General features: G+C 40.3%; 1 protein-coding gene across 10 annotated transcripts in view; it reads right to left on the bottom strand.

The window, feature by feature from the left end:
- The window catches only part of phka1a (phosphorylase kinase, alpha 1a (muscle)), a 140,087-nt gene that overhangs the window by 3,213 nt on the left and 110,710 nt on the right, over positions 1 to 26,164 (bottom strand). For 5 of the 10 annotated variants that reach the window (XM_043704548.2, XM_043704547.2, XM_043704556.2 and 2 more), the window contains 6 exons: positions 21,785 to 21,886; positions 16,252 to 16,358; positions 11,012 to 11,053; positions 9,476 to 9,523; positions 5,493 to 5,669; positions 5,330 to 5,383 (listed from right to left, as the gene is read on the bottom strand). In XM_043704548.2, the coding sequence (XP_043560483.2) occupies positions 5,330 to 5,383; positions 5,493 to 5,669; positions 9,476 to 9,523; positions 11,012 to 11,053; positions 16,252 to 16,358; positions 21,785 to 21,886 (530 nt within the window). The remainder of the gene's footprint in view (positions 1 to 5,329; positions 5,384 to 5,492; positions 5,670 to 9,475; positions 9,524 to 11,011; positions 11,054 to 16,251; positions 16,359 to 21,784; positions 21,887 to 26,164) is intronic. The other 5 variants (XM_043704549.2, XM_043704550.2, XM_043704551.2 and 2 more) reach the window with 5 other exon arrangements.

The raw sequence follows: 26,164 nt of genomic DNA, 5'->3' as shown, positions 1-26,164 counted from the left end.
TACTTAATGGAAGGTTCGTGAGGACAATGTTACAATGTTTTTATGGACTTCCAAAAGATTCGATTAGTGTTCTGCAGTGGGCAGTAGAAGGATCATTGCTTTTCTTTATAATATAGTCATGATTTATATTTGAATACATACAAAGCACAATTTCAATATTTGATAGAAACACAAACTTTGATGAATTGTGAATTTTAAGCTTAGTGGAAGACTTCAACAGGACAAAGACTGATAGAATAAGCAGACAAAAGGCGATTAAATTTAATGCATAGGAGTGAAGAGATGTGTTTTAGTTGGGTAAGAAGCATGAGTGGAGGGCACGATAAACTGAAGAGTACAATTCTAAATTAGGTGCAGGAACAGAGGTCAGGTGTATATGTACACAAATTGCAAAATGCAGCAGGAGAAGTTCAGAAAGTGATTAAAAATGCATTTAGGACCTTGACTTTAAAAATTGAGGTGTATAGAATAAAAGTCGAAGCATTATGTTGAACCTTTACAAATCATTTGTTCAGCCTCAATTGCAGTACGGTGTTCAATTTCAGTTAAAAATTAAAGAAAGCTTTGAAAAGATTCCGAAAAGATTTACAAGTTTGGTTTGGGGTGAATTAATTTAGTTTTGAATAGATAGGAGAAGCTGTGCTGCTCTTATTCAACAACAGAAGGTTTAGAGGAGATGTAACAGATGTATTCAAAATTATGAAGTGTCTTGGCAGTGCAGAAAGAGGGAAACATTCCCTTTGACAAAGAGGTTCAAGACCTGAGGGTTTAGATTTAAGATGATTGGCAAGAGAACCAATGGTAACATGAGGAAACTTTATTTATGCACATGTAGTCAGTAGTTAGAATTTGAAATGCACTCCAAGATGATGCTGGAGGCGGATTCAATTTTACTTTTCAAAAAGAGAATTGGATGATGACCTGAAGATTGTTTTTTTCTAAAAAAGTGAGAGGTTATGGGGAAAAGGCAGGAGAATGGGATTGGAAAAACTGCTTTGCTTACAGTTTATGTATTTTCAACAGGTCGAATGGGCGCTTCTATAACCATTCCATGATTCATGATGCAGCTGAGAACCAAACTGACTGCTGCAGAAAATACTGTCATGAAGCTCTGCTGGGAGATGCTGGACTTTGGACTTTTGTCACAGTGAAAATGTACTTTTCTTCCTAAACCTGGTGCACCATCTAGGGCTGGCTAATTTTCTTGCTGGTTTCAGGCTGAGGATTCAGACAATATCTGGAGTACCGTGTCCATTCTGGCAACTTTCCTTCCCTCAGATCGCTGCCACATGCTCGGCTTCCTGATGTTTGCACATTTATTCTTGAGCACCTACATAAGCTGTGTAGTGAGATTCCTTCAATTTCCAATGGTTTTAGCAGATATCTTAGATTCTCTCACTGCTGCAAAATGATTTGAAAATTTACAATCTCAACAACTTTAAGTTTGATAAAATAAAGAATACCAGATGCTGAAGATCTGTCCATAATAATGACCTTGAGCTCCCAGTTGCCTGCCACTTGAACACACAACTGTGTTTCCACACCAACATTTCTGTCACGGGACTGTTACAGCATTCCAGCGAGCCTCAGCTCCAGCTCAAAGAACAATAAAATAAAAACCAAAAGAACTGTGGATGTTGTGAATCAGAAACAAGAACAGAAGTTGCTGGAAAAGCATTTGTGGAGAGAACTATTCTGAGGAAATGTTAACTCTGATTTCTCCTCACCGGCACGGTGGCACAGTGGTTAGCACTGCTGCCTCACAGCACCAGAGACCCGGGTTCAATTCCCCTCTCGGGCAACTGTCTGTGTGGAGTTTGCACATTCTCCCTGTGTCTGCGTGGGTTTGCTCCGGTTTCCTCCCACAATCCAAAGATGTGCAGGTCAGGTGAATTGGCCATGCTAAATTGCCCGTAATGTTAGGTGCATTAGTCAGGGTAACTGTAGGGGAATGGGTCTGGGTGGGTTGCTCTTCGGAGGGTCGATGTGGACTTGTTAGGCCGAAGGGCCTGTTACCACACTGTAGGGAATCTAATCTAATCACGATGCCCGATCTGCTGAGCTTTGCCAGCAATTTCTGATTTGGTCTCAACACCATTTTATTTTCCACTTGGGGATCATGTAGCCTCGAGGACTCAACATTTGAGTTCAATAACTTTAGAGCCTGATCATGTTCTTCCATGTCTTTTTTTACCACTCCACATTCTGGTCCTGTCATGACATGGGTTGTTTTCAGCAAAGCCAATCCATTCTCACTCCTTTATTACTTTCTCAGTTTCTCTTTTGTCCAGGTTTACTATCAACAATCCCACTGTCTGCCTACCTTTTTCATATCTCCCTCCCTCTGGGCTCTGTCTCCACCTATCCACTCAATACATCCCTACTTAATCTTCACCATCTTTCTACTTTCTCCTAGCTGCTATCAGTTCTTAAGAAGTTTAACAGTCTTGAAATAATAACTCTGCATTATCGCCACAAATGCCAGATCTGCTGAGTCTTTCCAGCACTTCCTATTTTTGTAACTTTATGTTTGAACTGATCTATTCCTCCTTTACACCACTAGAGGGGAGTTGATGGGAATGCTGTAGGCCATAGTGAGCTCGCAGCCTTGATATTATGTACTGACATGTGCAGATATGAGGAGTTGAGCTGCCACCTTCAATGGTGTGCTCTTCTGTAATCTGATCAATGAGTAGATTTGTATCAGGGTAAGTTTGACTTCAGCAGTGACCCATTTGTAAACATAACAAATTTGGATATTTTGGCCATAAGTTATGGGTTGACATATCTACAAAATTTTTGAAAACTGAATCATTATAGCTAAAAGTTAGGGGTCAATTTCTACACAAGGTTAACCATTACTTTAAAGTACACCAGTATATAAAGGTAATCATCCCAGTACAGAGGAACCTCGATTACTTGGCATTCGATTAACCGAATTTCAGACGATCTGCACAAGATCGCAAGGTCCCGATGCGTGGCTAACTATGTTGTCCGGCATTGATCAACCAAACGAAACACTTCTCGCCCGTGTTCTTCGGATAATCGAGGTTCCTCTCTACCATGTCCACTCTTGAATGCAAGTTTCCTTTCAAAGTAACTTTTGAGCAGCCACAACCCAATTTGCTTTAAGATGGTCATTTTTGGACTAGTAACAAGTTAAACTCAAGCAATGCTAGGCTAAATTCAATTTAAAAGATAGCTGACGTTTTCCATTCTAGTATTGGAATTGTCAGATAAATTATGTCTTGCATTTCACTTTCCATTTACAATGGGCCAATGGGCTGAGGAGTGGCAGATGGAGTTTAATTTAGATAAATGGGAGGTGCTGCGTTTTGGAAAGGCAAATCAGGGCAGGACTTATATACCTAATGGTAAGGTCCTGAAATGTTGATGAACAAAGAGACCTTGGAGTGCAGGTTCATAGTTCTTTGAAAATGGAGTTGCAGGTACAGAGGAACCTCAATTATCCAAATGTCAATTATCTGAATTTCGGATTATCCGAAGATGATCTCCGGTTCCAATAGAAACATTACATCAAAGAGGCAGTTCCAACACCAATCGTGTCTTTTGTTAACAATGATTAAAAATGAACTCAGTTTACTGAAATGTTGCCAAGAAGAGTCCTAGACATCGATGGATAGGAGCCCAGGCATCATCTCCAAATGACTGATCTCTCTCTCGCTCTCTCCCTACACTGTCCCTGGAGTTCTACACAGGGGTGTACCCTAAACTCCCCTTCTCCAGATAATTTCTCCAACATTGTTCTTTTCAGTGCAAAGGTGGAACTTGTCAAAAAGTTCCAGTAAAAAGCTGCGTGTGCACTATTGCGAGACTCATCCCCCCCCCCCCCCCAAAGGCAGCAGCAGTCTTGCTGTTGGTGTCCAGTCCGGCTGCCCTGGCGCAGGGGGTGGTTGACAGGACGTAGGGCTGCCGGGTGGCAGATTTGGACGGGGTTGGGGGGCAGGGGCTCATGCGCGGTACGCTGCTGCCTAATCTCCTGAACAGGGAGTGGACTTAGCATGTGCTCGCTGTGTCAATCCCATTGAACTGATGGTTTGGGGGGGTGGTTGGGGAAAGCTTCAGCAATGCTGCAGGTCCCTTACACACAAGTGTATGTCTGCTCAGAAACAGACAGTTGAACTGAAGGCTCTGTTTCTGCGCTGTAAATCTCTATGACTCTATGTCAACAACTCATCTGTCTGAGTACATTCAAAAAGATAACAAATATACCTATTTCATTATCATAGAAACCCTACATTGTGGAAAAGGCCATTCAGCCCAACAAGTCTACACTGACCCTCTGAAAAGTAACCTACCCAGACCCATTCCGTTACCTATTACTCTATTTACCCCCCCAACTAATGCACCTAACCTACTCATCCCCAGAAACTATAGGCAATTTAGCATGGTCAATCCACCTAACCTGCACATCTTTGGATTGTGGGAGGAAACCCACGCAGACTCGGGAAGAATGTGCAAACTGAACACAGACAGTTGCCCAAGACTGGAATTGAACCCAGGTCCCTAGTGCTGTGAGGAAGCAGTGCTAACCACTGAGCCACCGTGCCGTGTGGCTAACCCATGTTAGGCGAGATAACACGTTTGTTTATATTGTGTCTGAAACTTGCAAAATACAAAACCACTGCACAAAACTGCTCATAATGTGAAATATTTATGGCATTAAATTGTCATGGAAATTAAATGGAAGCTTGAGGAACAGTATTTCATCTTTTGTATTTGACACTATACATTCTTATCAATTGAATGTAGAGGTCAACAATATTTTAAATCATAACCATAACCTTTTTTCAGACAGTAGTCAATGGTAATGATCAGAAATTGCCATTTACTACTCCTCCACACCCATCTTTTCTTGCTCCATTACAATCTTGCATCATCAATCGCTTCTATCATTTTGTCTCTCCTATCTTCCACCCTAACACAGACGATCTCTTTTGTTCTTGTCTCCCCTCCTCTTTTCCCTCACACTGTAAGTGCTCAAAGCCTCTAATTAATTTTATATTAATTGTGATGGTGGGTGCGCAAATGGTGAGCATCGGCATTACCTGCAACAGTGGAAAATCAATGTTTATGGAAGTCTTTAAAAATTGGAATAAAACAGCTTCATATCCCAAACATTTTTCAATTCTGATGAAAATTCATCAAACCAAAATTATAACTTTGATTCTCTCTCTCTATGCATACAGTTAATTCTTTTGCATTTTTGTTTTCAGACTAAATTGGCATGTTTGGATAATATAGGATAATATAGATCATTGAGACAAACTATACCATTGAAGGCTAATATAAAACAGATGTGGTTTACCTCTTCCGTTGTAGTTGATTGGAGAACATTACCTTTAAAAGCCAATCCTCGACACTGCATAAACCAAATCCATTATGACAGATTTTCTCTTTTCAAAAATGAATTTAGAAAATAATTTTTTCTAAAAAAACAATTCTACTGAAGCACTGATAAATACACTGACCTTCTGTAAGATTTTCCAGACTCGCTGATAAAAACCAACTGGGACTCTGTTGAGTGCGCCATCAATGCGCCTTCGCCGCAGCCATTGTCCAAAGCGTGCATCAACGAAATCACTATCCTCCAACTGAATACTGGTGAAAGTCTCAGCCACATTGGAGAGCTTTCTTATCTGCTGTAACTTATGGAACATTTTGTTATGTGCTTACAAAGAATGTTCCAGTATATTTTAAGATAAAGTAAAGCAGTTTAGGCTGCTCAATGTTTTAGCTTTCATCATCACACAAACACGAGATTGCTCACAATAATCAGTAGCCAAAGGCAAATGTAACTAAATTATGATGTAATCATCAAGTTGTGATAATTAAATTTATTCATAGAAATAGCAAGTTTAATTATGCATTGCAAATTAAATACTTTAATCTGCTACATCATACAAATACTTTATGCATTTATAAAAATAAAATGGTTACCAAAATGTTTCCCATCTTACACCATGATAAAATTCATGGTATTTATCTGTCAATTCCTATGAATAGTAGCATATCAAAACAGTCTGTGGAGCAATGCATGTGACTGGTGCAAAGTACCTTGAAACCGAGTCTTCATTATTTGTCGATGATACTTAGCCTGCATTGTTCAACTTCTTAAGAGTTAAAAAGCACACAACACCAGGTTGTAGTCCAACCTGGAAGTACTACCTTTCAGAGCACTGTGCCTTCAACTAGTGGGGCAAGATCATAAGACACAGAATTCATAGCAAAAGATCACAGTGCGATGCAATTAAAACGATATATTGAACAAACCTAGATCACTGTTAAGTCAGACATCTTTTGGAATGAGTTGAAGGTTTCAGTTCATTAATATGTAAATCCCAGAACTTCTTTTAATCACATTCTTGAGATAGGTTAAGGCTTTATAAATAAAAAAGGTGACATCTCAGCTCAGACAATGTATTATGTAAGGTTAGAGTCTGTCTGTATCCCAATCTTGAGTCAGACTGGTTCTATTTTCAAAGTAGGAATTTATAAAATGTTTTATGGATTGAATGAAAAGTAGAATATATATGCCAATAGAATTCTGCAAATGCAAATTCACCCTATAGACTTGTATGTCTTTGTGTGCGCGCATGTTTGCATGTGCATGTGAGGGGGAGAAAGAGAGAGAGAGAGAGAGAGAGAGAGAGAGTGTGAGAGAGAGAGAGAGAGAGAGAGTGTGTGAGAGAGAGAGAGAGAGAGAGAGAGAGAGAGTGAGAGAGAGAGTGAGTGTGTGAGAGAGAGAGTGAGTGTGTGTGAGAGAGAGTGAGAGTGTGAGAGTGAGAGTGAGAGAGAGTGTGTGAGTGAGAGTGTGAGTGAGTGAGAGTGTGAGTGAGTGAGAGTGTGAGTGAGTGAGAGAGAGTGTGAGTGAGTGAGTGAGTGAGAGTGAGTGAGTGAGTGAGAGTGAGTGAGAGTGAGTGAGTGTGAGAGTGAGAGTGAGAGTGAGAGAGAGAAAACCCTTTATTGTCCAATACTTTCCGAGAGTGGAGAAACTATGCCATATTCGTTGCAGCCTGCAACACATTATTGATGAGGATGAGCACCTTGCCAAGACCTCTCCTACACCTCCGCTTCTCACATTTAAACAACCGCCAAACCTTAAACATACTGTTGTTTACAGCAAACTGATCAGCCTTCAGGACAATATCGACCACACTGTACAACCCTGTCAAGGCAACTATTGCAAGATGTGTCAGAGTGTCAACATGGATACCACCATTACACGTGGAGACAGCACCCACCATGTACACGGCAGGTACTCCTGTGACTCGGCCAACGTTGTCTTTCTCATACGCCGCAGGCAAGAATGCCCCAAGGCATGGTGCACTGGTGAGACCAAACAAACGCTATGACAACAGATGAATGGACACCGTGCAATAATCGCCAGGCAGAGGTATTCCCTCCCTTCAGCAGTCAGGGACATTCAGCTTCGGATCTTCGGGTGACCATCCTCCAAGGGGATATGCAACAACACAGAATGGACGAGCAGAAGCTGATAGCCAAGTTCGATACCCATGAGGACGGCCTCAACTGGGACCTTGGGCTCATGTCACACTGCAGGTGACCCCACTACACTATACACACTCACTCTCTCACATACACACATTCTCTTACATATTCACACACTTACGCAAACCGCACACACGCTCTCTTTCAGACACACACCTATACTCCCTGCATTCATACCCACACACACACCCTCTCACAGGCTTATACTCCACTACACTCACACACACACACACTCGACCAAGCACACAAACACACTACTCTGTCACACACTTACACACACACTTACACACACACTTACACACACACACACATGTCTATAGGGTGAATTTGCATTTGCAGATACATTCTACTTTTGCTCAAAAAGCACACAACCTGCAGGCAGTCAATCCATATAACATTTTATAAATTCCTACTTTGGAAGTAGAACCATTCTGACTCAAGGTTGGTATCAGACAGACTCTAACCTCACACCTTTAATACATTGTCTGAGCTGAGGTGTCACCCTCTTTTCAATAAAACTTTAAGTATCTCAAGAATGCGACCTAAAAGAAGTTCTGGGATTTACACATTAATGAACCGAAACCACAACCCATTCCAAAAAATGAAAGACTTAACAGTGATCTAGGTTTGTTCAATATATCATTCTAAATGAGATCTTTTGCTATAAATTCTGTATCTTATGATCCTGCCCCACTAGTTACCTGATGAAGGAGCAGCAGTCTGAAAGGTAGTACTTGCAAATAAACCTGTTGGACTATAACCTGATGTTGTGTGATTTTTAACTTTGTCCATCCCAGTCCAACATTGGCACCTCCACATCACAACTTTCTAGCAGTCTGTTTTTTGTACTTTCATAATCCCTTTTCCCAGTAAAAAGAACTCCTATTCTGCTAAATAGCTGGTATAGGTCAAAAAGAACATTAAAAAAGCACTTCTTTCAAAACTCCCTTGCCATAGAACATCCCTGCAAGGGTTAGGGTTAGGTTTAGGGTTTGGAAGGAACAAGTCTGTGAAAAATGTCAGCATTTATAATACTGATTTAAGATGGCCACAGGTATCGCCCAGCCACATAGAGGTTGGCCAAGTTTCATGAAGCTAATGTGGATGAGAAAATAGACACCCTGAGCTGAAAGTAACAACTTCCCCAAAAATGAAACAAAACCAGTTCTCCCCAGAGGCATGAAAAGTTTTCATTTCCTATCAGATCTACATCTTCATGAGAATCATTTTGAAGATGAAACTATCACCTACTTGCATCAAGCCTGGTCACATTGAACTCAGCAGATAAAAAAATACAAACAAGTTGCTATTTCAAGAAGCTCTCTCACTTCAGAAGATCAGAAATCTGAAACTAAGAATGCAATCATGACCACAAATTGAGAATTCTCTTTCTGACAATCAAAAAGAAAGGTGTCCAGTTCCCACAAAAATAACAGGAAGCAGCATCTGGGAGCTGAGAAGATTAAATATAGGCACTACCTTTACAATTGTTGATGCCCACAAAAAAGGTGTGTGTGCACGTGCAATCTCCATGTTGGTTACAGTAGTTATTTATATTTGAATGTAGTGTCTGTAGCGTCTCTCTTCACATGCTCATTTTAGACTGCTGTCTTCTGTCTTACTTATGTCTGACTTAGTTACATCATCATTATTTATATGAATCTCATTATATCACAGAAACCATGTAAAATTATTTTGCAGAAGCATTCTTACAAGCAGCAGACCATGCTCAGTTGTCAGAGCGTATTTCTACCTCGGGTCTGACAATGCTATTTAATACATTTTTTTGATTTGAGGTAAGGCATGCAGATATCAACTCGATGTATAATGCAGTTAATGCACAATGATTCTGACAGATTGAGAAGACGCAACTGAGTAACAACTTAATTACCAAAAGAATTAATAAATGTTATACAATATTACTAATATTAATAGTTGTTACCTCTTGCATTTCACCAGGCATAATTTCAGATGTCATCTGGGATCCCGTCTACAAGGATGGGAAACAATATATGTTAGGTTAAAGAACATACCAGAATATATAAAATAATTTTGCTGTTTTCTGGCCTGTCAAAGCAAATTGAAAGTTAGTGACTTCAAATATTGAAGGTATGAAAATTATGAGGAAAGTGGTCAGTTCATTTTTGTGACTTCATGCAAAAAGCAAAATTAAAATCCATGGTTAAAAATGTCATTAGGACAGAAATACCTGTAAACCTGCAAATGATTAGGTTTCTGTTAGGATTATATCAGGCCTCACTTGAAACACTGATTCAATTTTCTTTATATGCTGAACAATCTTTACTGCATATTTATTATTTCCTATTTTGTTTCAGACTTCAACTCCTTTTTCTCTCTGCATGGCAACAACTTAATCAAAGGGTCAAGTTATGCTCAAAGGTTCTGATAGAATAATTTATTGTGCTTACCAAAAAAAAGGAAAATAATTAGCTTGCATTTATATGGTATCTTTTGCATCGTCAGGGTATTCCAAAACACTTCACAACTAACAGTGAATTTCTGAAGTATAGACATCACTGTAATGTAGGTAAATATCGTCACCAACATTTATGCACAAAATAACAATAAAATAAATGACAGTGGGCTAGGGTTTTTGGACACGATGGGGACGAGCAGTGAGACAGGAGCATGTGGAAATATGCACCACTGACCAAAGTGTTATTTGCCAGCACCATCCTGTTTCTGAACTACTTTCAAAAAGGCAAGATTGGAAGGAAGTGCAGTAATAGGGCTACCTTTCTGAAAGTATTACATAACTAATTAAGCACCCTCAAAGGCCTCTTAAAACCTATTGTCAGATGCTGATTCTTGAGGGGTTCCAAGCATTCCAGGAAGGTGCGAGAGAGACTCATAACCTATCTAGTTTCAACTGCAGAGAGAGAGAACGATTCTTACATGTTAACTGCTATCGGCCATCCTACTTCACAAGCCTCCCTTTCGAACCAAAATTAGTCACTTCAGACAAATTAGATTTCTCTGCTAAGATACTGCCAGACCTGCTGAGCTTTTCCAGCAATTTCTGTTTTTGTTTTTGACTCTATCCAATCCCGCCACTGTTTTCCAAGTGCTTCCAAGATAACGAAAGAGTTTAAGAATGAATGGGAAAGCGTGAAGGGAAGTTATTTTGTTGCTCTCTGATGAATAAGTTGGTGATACTGAGGGAGAATGGTGAAAAATTAAGTTAAATAGGAGGGAGAAAGATTAAAACATGGAATGCGTGCAATCAGATAAAAGTGCAACCAAATCATTGCATGCAACAATTACATGTCTTGTAACAGAGAACACTGTCTGTGATGCACTATTGTTTTAATTAAAAACTTTGAACTGATGGTTAAGTTGCATCTTCAAAGCAATGCACAGTGTTTAATGCTTTGTGGAGAAGTAGTTAGATGTTGAGGCAGATTAAAAAAAGAAATTAAAGTTGTGGAAGCTATAGTTCCAGCTACAAACATGTCACCTCCTTATTCGTTACACCAGCAGAAAATCTACGTGAATCCATCTACAAACAGGGAAAAAAATACCAGATATTTAGTCACAAGAAATCTACACATTGAGTGAGACACTGTCATGGTGCAATATAATTTTATAAAATGGCAGCATCATTGCTATCTCAACTCCACAGCTGTCAGACTGCCAAAACACGTACATATTATGTGTTTCCCGCATCCATGCATGATATTTTAATCTCTTTCCTCACATAAATAAGGATATAGCACATAATGTTATCATCCTGTTATATAAATCACTGTCATTTTCATGTGTATAACCTCGAATCTTCTCTGGTTGAAAATACTTGTGGTAAACTGCAGGCAGTCTCTTCTCTGTTGAAATCAAATACTGAGTGTGGTAGAGGGAAGTGAAATTAAAGTCAGTCATAATCAATAACCAAAACTGTGCTGCCAATGCAAAACAAGTTCTATCAGGATATTGCAGAGATCTTTTGGACAAAAATACTAATTGTGCTTTAATAACATAGAACCAATAACTGAATGATAGCTATGAGTGATTTTACAGTAATTCCCCACCTTCATCTATCACTATCAGAGATTGTGACTCAGATTTTAAATTAGACAGCACTCATCATGCTTCCCAGCTGTTCAAACACTTTACACAGCTTCGGTGGACCAACTTACAGTAATTAGAAATTCATTTCAGCATTGTGTCATTTACGGGAAACCTGGGAGCTGGGTGAAACTTCAACTTCAAAGAGTGGGAGGTTATGGGAGACAATTAGTTGATTAAAGACACACATTGGTACTACATTGGAAAACTATTGGAATTTTTAAATTTAACTGCATCATATTCAGTTATATGCAAGAAAACCACTTGGGAAAGGCAGGTTGCCAAATTAAACATGTTAGAAAGTGGTTAACAGTTTTTTAAAAATTGGGATTTTCAAATATAACAGTCATTGAACGGATTTCGCAAGCTTGCTGCAACTAGTCATTGAATTCTAGGAACAGCACAGCAGCAAACAAGGGGGCTGAACAAATGACAGACAAGAAATCCCTATAAGTAATGAAATCTCACACCTTCCCTCCATGCCTAAGTGAAAGTATTTTGCCCATAATACTTGAGAACTAACTTTCATTCCTGTGAAGGCAATATCTATTGCCTGAGGGGATTTTCAACACATGCCTGTCACTTTCACTGAGTTGGAGGTTTGTCCATTTCCACTTTATATCTGTCATATACAGGTAGTCCTTCTGTAACGCAATGGTTGCATTCCTGTGCAATCATGCATTATAGAAAAATCGCACTTTAGAAACAGCGCTTAAAGTGTTGACAATGTAATTACTTTATAACCAACACGCATTTTAAAAGTTTGCGTTTTAGAAAGTGTCCCCAGTTTTTCAAATGCATTACAGCAAATTCGCATTAACGAAACGCACGTTACAGCGGAATGATCTGTACAACATTTCTTCCAGGCTCCTTCGAGGGACGTGCAACAGACATAACAGGAATTCTCAGTCAGCCATGCACAAATGCATCACAAAGGTGATAAATATCATGTTTGCCAGGGCAATTAATTACAAACACTTTCACAATTGTTATGGAGGTGTGCTATATTTTTAACAGTTGGAAAGCTAGCAAGGTCTGACAAAGTACAGAATCCTGAGCAAGCTGACAATGTAACACTTGGTCGAAACAAATAGCAGCAACTGGTTGCCATGAAACAAAGACAAATTCAAATTTGGTCAATCAGTTTAAGTTATGCCCCAACTACCAAAATCCAATCAAATTTGAATTTAGTATTTTGATAATATTAAAACCAATAAAACAAGCAGATGTTTTTGGGTATAAAACCAGACATTTTGAACAGTTAGCAGGAGAAATGCCAAAGACCAACAAATGCAGACTCCTAGTTGAAGAGCTCTCTGAAAGGTACTTGTCTGTGGGGAGTTTGAGCAGTAGAACATTGGGGACAACCTGGAGAGAATCTACAGAGGAAAATCTATAAAGGAGAATGAGCGAAGCTGACTGGTTTTGAAGCTTTTTTTTTGTAAATCTTAATAGGGATTTAAAAAAAAAAAATCAGACTAGTATTGTAGAGTGGGAGGTAAAAGATAGGTTTAAGAGAAAGAAGTAAATAGTTGCTGGTTTTAATGTTGTCTTAAGAACAAAGCTGTTAATTTTTACTTTAAATTGAGATCTCTGGGATAGCTCTTTGCCTCTTGAATTTGAACAGATTACAGCAGAGAGTGAATCTTTTCTGTGTGGCTGGTTTAAATTAGCAGAGAGGTTTACACTGTGTCGTAACACAGTGATGATGCCAGCCAGAACGAGCAATGCTTTGGTTCGAGGGTCTTACTCATTCCCATGGCTGAAAGGCAACATTGAGTGCACACACCAAAAATCAAGTTACAAGGTCATGACCCTGTCATGTTTGAAAGCACGAAAAATAAAATGCTGGTCCAAGATTTCCAGGGAGGACATGTTTTTCCAATCCAACCCTCCATGACCTTTTCATACTCAGAATGCACTAACTGGCTAGTTACTTGAAAACGAGGACCATCTACTTGAAAGATGGGTGATGACAGTTATGCATCTGAACAGTGAGGCACAGAAGCTATTGGTTTTAATAGTTAAACCTAGTTAACAAGTATATTAAATAACAAACAAATAATTAGAATGCGGAAGCTGTGCTTGGCAAATCTGGAGACGTCCTTCGATATACACCAGCCATGCTCCCAAGAACGAGGGCTGCTGTATTCTACACAACATAGTGTAGAAGTATCAGAGGTTCCTCATTCGACTGGCCTTCCTGTAACAAAGTCTACACAGCTGTCTGCTCTTAAAAAACAGCAGTTATTGGTCACCTGTGTGAAATATCTGTGACCTGCCAACTGCAGGTAAATAGTAAGTATCTCTTTCAGAAGTTAAAGGCACATAGCTCAATACCTCTTCAGAGGATGAGAAAGAATATTAACGAACATTAAGCCAACAGTAAAACATAATGCTCTTTAGGATGGCATTCTAATGGCCCACCTGGTAGCCATATCCTAAATGCACCATACTGTCCACCTTTCCACACAAGCCAAACCAATCCTGCCGACCACAATCACTCAATACTCAGTTTTCAGTCCTATCTCAGCAGTCACCTTAAATACAGATGAGATGCCGGAGGACTGGAGGGTTGCTCATGTTGTCCCCCTGTACAAGAAGGGTAGTAGGGATATTCTGGGTAACTACAGACCAGTGAGCTTGATGCCAGTGGTGGGAAAGTTGCTGGAGAAGGTACTGAGGGATAGGATCTATGTATATTTAGAAAGAAATGGGCTTATCAGTGATAGACAACATGGTTTTGTGTAGGGGAGATCATGCCTTACCAACTTAATAGAGTTCTTTGCGGAAGTGACCAAGTTGATAGATGAAGGAAGGGCTGTTGATGTCATATACATGGACTTTAGTAAGGCATTTGAGAAGGTTCCCCAGGGCAGACTAATGGAGAAAGTGAAGTCACATGGTGTGCAAGGTGTTCTAGCTAGGTGGTAAAGAACTGGTTGAGCAACAGGAGACACAGTATTAGTTGAAGGGAGTTTCTCGAAATGGAGAAAGGTGACCAGTGGTCAGTGTTGGGGCCACTGTTGTTTGCAATATACATAAATGATCTGGAAGAGGGCACTGTTGGTATGATCAGCAAGTTTGCAGATGACACGAAGATTGGTGGAGTAGCAGAAAGCATCAGGGACTGTCAGAGAATACAGGAAGATATAGGTAGACTGGAGAGTTGGATGGAAAAGTGGCAGATGGTTTTCAATCCAGACAAATGTGAGGTGATGCATTTAGGCAAGGCTAATTCTGGAGTGAATTATATAATGAACGGAAGAGCCTTGGGAAAAGTTGATGGGCAGAGAGATCTGGGAGTACAGGTCCATTGTACCCTGAAGGTTGCTGCACAGGTGGATAGAGTGGTCAAGAAGGCATATAGTATGCTTGCCTTCATTGAACGGGGTATTGAGTATAAGAGCTGGCAAATCATGTTAAAATTGTACAAGACATTGGTTCGGCCGCATTTCGAATACTGTGTACAGTTCTGGTCGCCATATTACCAAAAGGATGTGGACGCTTTGGAGAGGGTGCAGAGAAGGTTTGCGAGGATGTTGCCTGGAATGGAAGGTGCTGGCTATAAAGAAAGGTCGAGTAGGTTGGGTTTATTTTCATTAGAAAAAAGGAGATTGAAGGGGACCTGATTGAGGTTTACAAAATCATGAAGTGTATAGACAGAGTGGATAGAGACAAGCTTTTTCCCAGGGTAAAGAATTCAATAACGAGAGGTCATGCTTTCAAGGTGAGAGGTGGAAAGTTTAAGGGGGATACACGTGGCAAGTACTTCACACAGAGGGTGGTGGGCGTTTGGAATGCATTGCCAGCAGAGGTGGTAGAGGCAGGCATAGCAGATTTATTTAAGATGCGTCTGGACAAATGCATGAGTAGGTGGGGAGCAGACGGATACAGATGCTTAGGAATTGACCAACAGGTTTAGACAGTACATTTGGATCGGCTCAGGCTTTGTTTTTTGTTCATCACAAATGGGTAAGTGAGGTTAACAATCTTTTAAATATAATTCACTATCATACAGGAAATTAACATTGGTCAACATTATGCAGTAATAAATCTTTGTTTTTTCTTCTTCAAGCAACTTTTTTTTTCTGGCAACTTCACTGGATATTTAGTGGGTATGCATTTTAATGCTGAGTCTCTCTGCAAAATATTGGCTTAGGTGAAGCTTGTAGCAGAACACAGCAACAAGGAAAGAAATTTTCAGATGCCACTTTTAACTCCACACCAGTGGATGTTGTATGATGCAGCTCGATTTCTTCGCAACAAACAGGACATCCTATTGGCTGTTAGCACAAAATCTGGACAAATCATTTATGCTAAGGATGACGCCAAAGGTTTTGTCACTAGAACACCATTCTTCAGTGATAACTGGCAAAAAGAAATTATCAAGTCCTTGCATTTTCCAACAGGTGATAGGAACAGAAACTACACCAAGCACCCTTGTGAATGTATAAACGTTTGTGCCTACAAGTGCCAATGCAGTGCACCCCATTTGCAAATGGCAAATTAACCACACCAAGGCTGAATCTTATCTATTTGACAATGGGCAATCACTTTTATCTTTTAACAGCATTTAGAAATGCTTATGTATACATATATGCAAGATGTACATCAGAGAAGTGAGCTGCTCACCTGCTTCATTTCAACCTTCAACTGGCTAATTCCAGCTCTCTCACTTTTTGTCGCCCCTGTATGATCGACATCATGAATTGAAACATGTTTCCAAGTAGAATGATCAACTATAGGTAGACAAATAAAATGGTCACAGTTAAAAAAGATAAATAAATTATACTTATTGGATAACGGTTGCATCTGAAAATAGGTTGGAACCCAACTTCAAACTGAGTTACAGGAAATAAGACTGGGCTTTTAAAATATTGTGTAGGTATCCCTAAACCCAGAACTGCAGAGGTTCAAGAAAACAGTTCATTTACATCTTTTCCAGGGCAATAAATGGTGGCCTTGCCACTGACACCTAGATCCCTTCAATGAATTTAAAAACGTCTCACTGAGGCACGAAGGTGAAATATAAACAAAATAAAAACTTCTTCACATACATGGATTTCATTCTTAAGACATTTCAACCAACATAAGATGATAGACTGCTGAATAGTAGAGTATGATTTGATGCATGAAGTTGCTCCTCAAAACAAAATGACAAATAGTTTAAATTGACCTGCAGTTATTAATGCACTAATATAGACATTTAATTGTTTATTTTAAATTGGTTAATAATTCTTCAAATAATGCCAAGGCAATATTACCAAAATACAATCCTACCACTGGAAATTAATAGAATAGAATCCCAACAAGTCCACACCAACCCTCCAAAGAGTAACCTGAAGTTGGAATTGAACCCGGGTGCCTGGCGCTGTGAGGCAGCAGTGCTAACCACTGAGCCATCCTGCCACCCCTTTAAACTTCAATATTAGTTGCACAGCAGTATTTATTCCTCCAAAGCAAAAAATGAACAAAACATTTCCAGTCCACCCCTAAATATAACCTAGTTTGTCCAGCTACCTGGCCTCTCCAACTTCCAATTGTTTTCATTTTCTTGATTCTTTTCTTCACTTCATAACTGTATACAAGGATGAAGTAGTTGAGTGTCCTTAATGGTTCCTGCTAGCTTATAAACACCAACAATCTTTGTGTTATGGTGTAAACTAAGATTTATACATATTTTAACCTCATTTAAGTTTGGATTTATGAATTAATCATATATCGGTTTTTGTGTGTCTGAAGATCAACTTGTTGGCATTTATGTAGCCTCGGTTATTTCTTTAGGTTATTTTGAAACAGTTAACTTTCAGAGCCAATGAGTTTTGTACGCACATTAGGATGGTTCACAGCCAAACAAGGTACAAAAAATTTGTGTATCAGGTTTCTCTTAGAACATTATGGAATATTTTAAGCTACAGGAAAATGCTCATAACTTAGAGGAAAAAAAGTTTTTGATTTTCCATTTAGGGCAGTTCACAAGTCCTTGGATGAAAATGGACGTAATAAACAGCTCTCCTAAGAGACGACAGCAAAAATTGATTTCCTTAGAGGAAGAAATTTGGTAATATTCCCAGACCAAAATGTTTGGATAAATGTAGGAGAATGGGTCTGGGTGGGTTGCTCTTTGGTGTGGACTTGTTGGGCCGAAGGGCCTGTTTTCGCATTGTAAGTAATCTAATCTAATCTAATTTGTAAAACCTGAAGAATGCAGAGAACACTTATACACAAATGCCAAAAAGCTCCAGCAAAACAGATCTTCTAGTCTGTAAACTTAAGGTCACAGTTAACTTAAATCCATCAAGTTGTCATAATAAGCTTTTCTCTGGTGTGGGTACAATACGGGCATTTTTTTGGGTAATGTTAAGGTGTGTTTTAGGATCTGTAAAGGAGTGTTTTGGAATATTTTTTATTAATTCACAGGATTGTAGGTGTCACTGGCTAGACTAGCAGTTATTGCCCAACCCAAATTGTCCAGATGACAGTTAAGAGTCAATGACATTGCTGTGGGTCTGGAGTCACACGCAGGCTAAACCAGCTAATTCTGGCATTTACCTTCCATGAAGAACATGCATGACAAACAATAATGATTTTGTGGTCATTAGCCTTTTAATAGCAGATTTTTATTGAATTCAAATTTCACCATCTGCCATGGCAGAATTTGAACTTGGATTCCCAGAACATTTCTTGGATCTCGGAATTAATAGTCCAGTAATGATACTACTAGCCATTGCCTCCAAGTTAATTTATGAGATGTGATTTCTACTATGCATTTACAAATCTCCAAATATGTATTTTATGTAAAGAGTTTGGTTTATTCTATTTTATCTTCATTTTGTTTGGTTAATAAACTTCTGTTCTATTGTTGTGGTTCTGTTCGCTGAGCTGGGAATTTGTGTTGCAGACGTTTCGTCCCCTGTCTAGGTGACATCCTCAGTTCTTGGGAGACTCCTGTGAAGCGCTTCTGTGATGTTTCCTCCGGCATTTATAGTGATTTGTATCTGCCGCTACCACTCCAACACACACAAAAGAAGTTGCATCAAGACACTATTCAAAAGGGCCACAACACACTACAGTACACCAGAACTGCAAAAAGAGGAAGAAGAATACCTATACAATGTATTCGCCAAAAACTGATACCCCCTGAAATTTCATCAACAGATGCCTAAGGGAAAGACAACGGAAGGTAGGACATGCCACAACCCAAAGGACTAGCCACACTACCATACATCAAGAGCATTTCTGAACTGACAGCCAGACTACTGCGACCACTAGGACTCATAACAGCACACAAACCAACAGCCACTCTCAGACAACAACTCACCAGGACGAAGGACCTGATACCCAGCATGAGCAAAACCAATGTAGTGTACAAAATCCCATGCAAGGACTGCACAAAACACTACATAGGACAAACAGGAAGACAGCTAACGATTCGCATCCATGAACACCAACTAGCCACGAAACGACATGACCAGCTATCCTTAGAAGCCACACACTCACATGACAAGCAACATGAGTTCGACTGGGTCAACACTACTATTACAGGACAAGCCAAACAGAGAACAGCCAGGGAATTCCGAGAGGCATGGCACTCATCCACTGATTCAATCAACAAGCACATCGACCTGGACCCAATATACCGGCCACTGCAGCGGGCAGCTGGAACTGACAACCGGAAGCGGCAGATACAAATCACTATAAATGCCAGAGGAAACATCACAGAAGCGCTTCACAGAAGGCTCCCAAGCACTGAGGAGGTCACCTAGACAGGGGACGAAACGTCTGCAACACAAATTCCCAGTTCGGCAAACAGAACCACAACAACGAGCACCCAAACTACAAATCTTCTCCCAAACATCTGTTCTATTATTAAAATCAAATCCTCAACATTGCATGCACATGTTTCAGAGAGCAATTACGTTACTGAAACCAAAACAAAACATGATCTATTGAGCCAGATTTCTGTCCGGGATCAGACTTGTCCAGTAATAACATCAGCTGGGCTCATAACAAATTTCATGCATAACAAGAGAATAAAAAACTCAAGATGATTATGTAGACTGAAAAGTAACTCATCTATCATCTACCAAAGCACAAAAAAAACTACCTCTACTCTGGAAATTTGTTCTAATAGAACTGAATTCTCAATTACATCCAAATATGTAGACACTAAAAAGTTTTTCATATTCCTGAAAGGAAGACACTTACTTCCTGCAACATGATTATTTTTGTGAAACCACATATCTTCTGAAAAGTCTTACTCTAATGCCAATAAGCTGTATATAATGGTGTTGATTGATTTCTATCTATTTTCATCTTGTATCTCAATTTTCAGTTTACATATTTGTAAATGCGCTTTATCAGCATATGTTGTTACTGTGATTAATTTCTCCAGCTTTTACCCCTGTAAATTTCAATTTTGTATCTGTTTTGTGATCGTTAAATGAGACATTCTAGGAATATGTTCAATGTATGATGTTCATCTTTACTCTCAAACATTTTGTGAGTGAACCTTTGATGTACATTTTGTGAGTGAACCTTTGATGTACATTTTTATTCTCTGTTAAAGACTTATCACCAGGATTTGTAAGCTGTTGAGCTTGTTTGGGATGCCTTTGTTGGACCACCATTCTTCAAATTCCTGTCAGAGCACAGCCTGCATATTGCTCTTTTTCAAATCACATTTAAGACTGAGGGAAAAGTTTTAAATTCCAATTTTCAACGTTCATATTTAAATTTGCCTTGAACTATTTCCCCATCAATGAGCTCTCCTGTTTACAAGGCAGGGAATATTATGTTTGAGACATATTATTCTGTCAGGCTACTATTTGCCCAACAACTTCAATATTCCATTTTTACTCCCAAAAGTGGTGTGAATCTAATGCTGTTTTTGATGGTGAACTTAGAAGCAGGAAGGGGGAGGTGGCATACCTGACTCTCTTCCCAGACTCTAGAATTAATTCTGAGCAGGAAAACACATGGACCATGTGCACACATCACAAACGAGCCCCTTAAGTGACAAATTAATGACTACTTGAGGGCCTCATCGCACTGCTGGTATGCTTATAACTGTGTAGCCAGCTTGTCACCTCTAGGGAGGGCCCCTCAATCAGAGCCAACTAACAGCTGATTGAGAGACTGGATAGTGGGAAGGCAAGGTGATGGTGGGGAAGTATGTTATGGAACCTCAGAGAGTCACCCCACACTCTTTTTGCCATACTGCTGTAGCTCTCTCCTGGCTAACCCCACCACATCACTTAGCTGTGGCCCAGTTCATTCTGCAATCCCACTTCAGTAGGTGCTTTTCCTACCAACCACTGCCTCCCCAGAGCACGAGCTGTCAGCTTGAATGGCCAAAAAGCTCACTACATGCCTCACCATTGGCTCATGGTTGGATAGACCTTCATGAAAAGAGGCAACGTGGATCCCTCACTTGTTCACTAGCTGACACATGAGATGATTGACGCTTGAATAAAATTCTGCCACTGCCTCTCCAACCATGCCCCCATTTTCATCCTTTCACTACAGGACAGAATTCACTAAAGGGTTCTCCGTTATTGAACTCATACTTATTAATGGAAACAGCAAAAATAATGTAGCTGTGCTCAAGTAACCTACCTACACAAACAGAATCTAAACAACTTAATAATTCTGAAGACCTCAATATATTCCCTGGAAATCGGTACTTCTCCTTAATAAAAAGTTCCATCTCTCTGCAAGACTGGCTAGAAACTAGCTAGAAAACAAGTGGCCCTCCTCTGAAACTGTTCCAGAATTATACACAGAGGATCAAAACCAGCTTCTATTCCATATGAGATCTTATCAAGACGTTATAACGGCAAGGTATAGATTTTTTCTTTTATATTTTATAATGTCCTCACAATGAAATATATCACATTAAGTTCAATCTTGGACACTAGTGAGCACAAAAGATATCTGAAATTCTGACATTTAACCAAATCAAATTTGTATTTTTTCCTGAATATCTGAACTGATGTTCAAATTGATGAAAACGTCAAATTATGTCATAAACCACTTTGTGAAATACCCTTCATTGATAGATGACATTCCTGTGCACTTAATTATACTTCGGTCAGTATATTTCATCAATATTATAAATATGCGCATATTTTTGTCAAAAATTAAATAAAGTTTAGAAAACAACCATTTTTCTCGACTTTAAATTCCTTTCCACTCAGAATATGGTGCAGAAGCATCTTCAAATTAGATGGCCTCATAGAAATTAAATATTCAGTTGCTTCTTCACCTAAAGAAAGTTTAAAAAAATCATGGCAAAGATTATTGCAATTAAACATATCAAACATGATATCACAAGCCATCGAACATTATGCAGTCTTTAATGTACGAATTACACTAAATTTGAAGATGTAATTCTTGTTATATTATAAAAAAATGTAGGCGTCAGAGAGGATACAAAAAGGCCAAAGGTTGATCATCAGTATAGAAAAATGAGGCTTTGAGAAACCACTCAAGAAGCTTAAACTCTACATTTAGAAAGTGAAAGGCTTCAATTTCTCAGAGGCAGTTGGAGTGGGAGGAGCAACAGCGAGGCTCAGAGGCCCGACGGGAAGGTAAATTTGGAATATATAAAAACTTACCTCATGTATAGGTGGAGCGCACACTGAGCAGGAATGACATGGGACTGCTGGGTGAGTGAGGTTGCTTTACGTGAAACACTACTCAGGTAGTGTCTCCCACCCATCCTCCTCCTCTATCCAAAAAAAAAAGGTTCTGTGCACCTGACTGGTAAGGTGACCAGTTTCTTTGCAGCATGCAGCATGGATGGTCATGGCATTAATCAACTCCAGCCTCCCCACTACTCTTGACCCACTTCAATTTGCCTATTGGACCAACAGATCCATGTCAAATACCATATCACTTGCCCTTCACTCCTCCCCAGAACATCTTGACACCAAGAATAGCTACTCATTGATTACACTTCAGCCTTCAACACTAATATCCCCTTGAGACTGATTAATAAACTTGCTGATCTCGGACTAAGTCCCAGTCTCTGCAACTGGATCCTCAGTTTCCTGACTCTCAGGCCACAATCAGTGAAGATTGGGGACAATGTTTCAATTTCAAAAACTGCGTTAGGGAACTGGAGCTGGATCATTCGGGAGGCAGAAGGGATTATTGAGAGGAGTTACAGAGAGGTAATCACACCTCAGGTAAAAGAAGGTAGATGGGTTACTGTCAGGGAATGGAAAGGGAATGGACAGGCAGTGCAGGCATCCCCTGTGGCTATTCCCCTCAACAAGTATACTGTTTTGGATACTATTGGGGGCGAATGACTTACCAGGGGTAAGCAATGGGGCACAGAGTCTGTCCCTGTTGCTCAGAAGGGAAGGGGGGGGGGGGGGGGGGGGGAGAAGAGGAGCAGAGCATTAGTCATTGGAGACAGATTGGAGGTTCTGTGGGATCGAGAGGGACTCATGGCTGGTGTTGCCTCCCAGGTGCCAGGGTTCATGATGTCTTGGATCGTGTTTTTGGGATCCTTAATGGGGAAGGGGAGTAGTCCACATAGGCACCAATGACATAGGTAGGAAGAGAGACGGGGATTTAAGGCAGAAATTCAGGGAACTAGGGTGCATTCTTAGAGCTAGAGTTGTTATCTCTGGTTTGTTGCCCGTGCCACATGCTAGCGAGGCGAGGAATAGGGAGAAAGGGGAGTTGAACACATGGCTACAGGGATGGTGCAGGAGGGAGGGTTTTGGATTCCTGGATAATTGGGGCTCTTTTTTGAGTAGGTGGGACCTCTACAAACCGGATTGTCTTCACCTGAACCAGAGGGGAACCAATATCCTGGGGGGAGATTTGCTAATGCTCTTCAGTGGATTTAAACTAATTCAGCAGGGGGATGGGAACCTAAGTTGTAGTTCGAGTACACAGGAGATTGAGAGTAGAGGTTAGAAATAAGGTTTCAAGGTCACAAGGCGGCACCGGTAAGCAAGAAGCTGGTTTGAAGTATGTCTATATCAACGCCAGCAGCATCCGGAATAAGGTGGTTTAACTTGCAGCATGGGTAGGTACCTGGGATTTCGATGTTGTGGCCATTTTGGAGACAAGGGTAGAGCACGGACAGGAATGGTTATTGCAGGTTCTGGGATTCACTAAGAACAGAGAAAATGGTGGAGGTGGGTTGGCACTGTTAATCAAGGACAGTATTACAGTTGCAGAAAGGACGTTTGAGGACTCGTCTACTGAGGTAGTTTGGGCGGAGATTAGAAACAGGAAAGGAGAGGTCATCCTGTTGGGAGTTTTCTATAGGCCTCCGAATAGTTCCAGAGATGTAGAGGATACGATAGCAAAGATGATCCTAGATAGGAGCGAGTGGCAGGGTTGTTGTTATGGGGACTTTAACTTTTCAAATATACACTAGGAATACTATAGTTCAAGTACTTAAATGGGTCAGTTTTTGTCCAATGTGTGCAGGTGGATTTTCTGACAAAATGTGTAAACAAGCCAAAAAGGAGCAAGGCCACATTAGATTTGGTACTGGGTAATGAACCCAAGCAGGTGTTAGATTTAGAGGTAGGTGAGCACTTTGGTGATAGTGACCACAATTTGGTTATGTTTACTTTAGTGATGGAAAGGGATAGGTATATACCACAATATAAGAGCTATAGCTGGGGGAAAAAGGCCATTATGATGCAATTAGACAGGATTTAGGATGGGGAAGGAAACTGCAGGGGATGGGCACAATTGAAATGCAGATCTTATTCAAGGAACTGCTACTGCAGATCCTTGATGCGTATGTACTGGTCAGGCGGGGAGGAAGTTTTTGTGAGCAGGAGCCGTGGTTTACTAAGGAAGTTGAATCTCTTGTCAAGAGGAAGAAGGCGGCTTATGTTAGGATGAGATGTGATGGCTCATTTAGGGAGCTTGAGAGGTATACATTAGACAGGAAAGACCTAAAGCGAGAGCCAGGAGGGGACGTGAGAAGTCGTTGGCGGATAGGGTCAAGAAAAACCCTAAAGCTTTCTATTGGTATATCAGGAATAAAAGAATTATTAGATTAATTTCCTATAGTATGGAAACAGGCCACTTGGCCCGACATGTCCACACCAACCCTCCAAAGAGTAACCCACCCAGATCCATTCCCCAATCCTATATTTGCCCCTGACTAATGCATCTAACACTATGGGCAATTTAGCATGGCCAATTCATCTGACCTGCACATCTTTGGACTTTGGGAGGAAACCAGACCACCGAGGAAACCCATGCAGACACAGGGAGAATGTGCAAACTCTACACAGACAGGTGGCAAATCGAACCCAGGTCCCTGGTGCTGTGAGGCAGCAGTGCTAACCACTGAGCCACCATAACTGGAGTAAGACTAGGCAATCAAGGATAGTAGTGGGAGGTTGTGCATGGAGTCAGAGGAGATAGGGTAAGCACTAAATGAATACTTTTTGTCAGTATTCACACTAGAAAAAGACAATGTTGTCAAGGAGAATACTGAGACACAGGCTACTAGACTAGATGGGATTGAAATGCATAAGGAGGTAGTGTTTGCAAATCTGGAAAGTGCAAAAATAGATAAGTCCCCTGGGCTGGTTGGGATTTATCCTAATATTCTCTGGGAAGCCGGGGTGGAGATTGCAGGGCCTTTGGCTTTGATCTTTATGTCATCATTGTCTACAGGAATAGTGCCAGAAGACTGGTGAGATGGCAAATATTGTTGCCTTGTTCAATAAGGGGAGTAGAGACAATCCTGGTAACTATAGACCAACGAGCCTTACTTTGGTTGTGGGAAAAGTATTGGAAAGAGATAGGATTCATAATCATCTAGAAAGGAATAAGTTGATTAGGGATAGTCAACACGGTTTTGTGAAGGGTAGGTCATGCCTCGCAAATCTTATTGAGTTCTTAGAGATGGTGACCAAACAGGTGGATGAGGGTAAAGCGGTTGATGTGGTGTATATGGATTTCAGTAAGGCATTTAATAAGGTCCCCCACAGTAGGCTATTGCATAAAATACAGAGGCATGGGTATTGACCCTACCCTGGACCGGGAGACCTGGGTTCAAGTCCCACCTGCTCCAAAGATGTGTAATAACATCTCTGACCAGATTGGTTAGCAAAATAAGTCAAAGCGGAGATAATTAGAAGGTCTGTAACACTAAAGGGAATGAAACTTGTTCAGAAAGGGAAAGCATATGCCTCTATGTTAGAAGCATTATTTCTTGAAAATTTTAAATTTTTGATTGAAATTCAAGTTATGGTTAGGGAGTACAGTTAGATCCAAGCTTCTGGCATTGCAAGTGGCTCGACTGTATAGTAGAGGTGAAGTAGAAAGGAGCAGTGGTAATGATATGAGATTCATGAGGGAGACAGACAGGTGTTTCTGTGACCAATGTGACTTCATCATGGTATGTTGCCTCCCTGGTGACAATGTCAAGGATGTAAGAGAGGATAAAGGATAATTTTCTGCACAAAGGTGAATAGCCAGAGTTTGTGGTCCACATTGGTCCCAATGATTGAGCATGAAGAGAGATGAGGTTCTGCAGTCAGAAATTAGG

This window comes from Chiloscyllium plagiosum, unplaced genomic scaffold (assembly GCF_037043375.1).
Source record: "Chiloscyllium plagiosum isolate Xiang-an unplaced genomic scaffold, Cpla_swu_hap1 HiC_scaffold_11, whole genome shotgun sequence".
Lineage (NCBI taxonomy): Eukaryota > Metazoa > Chordata > Chondrichthyes > Orectolobiformes > Hemiscylliidae > Chiloscyllium > Chiloscyllium plagiosum.
Note: the sequence above shows the minus strand (reverse complement) of the source record. Positions and strands in the feature narration are given on the sequence as shown.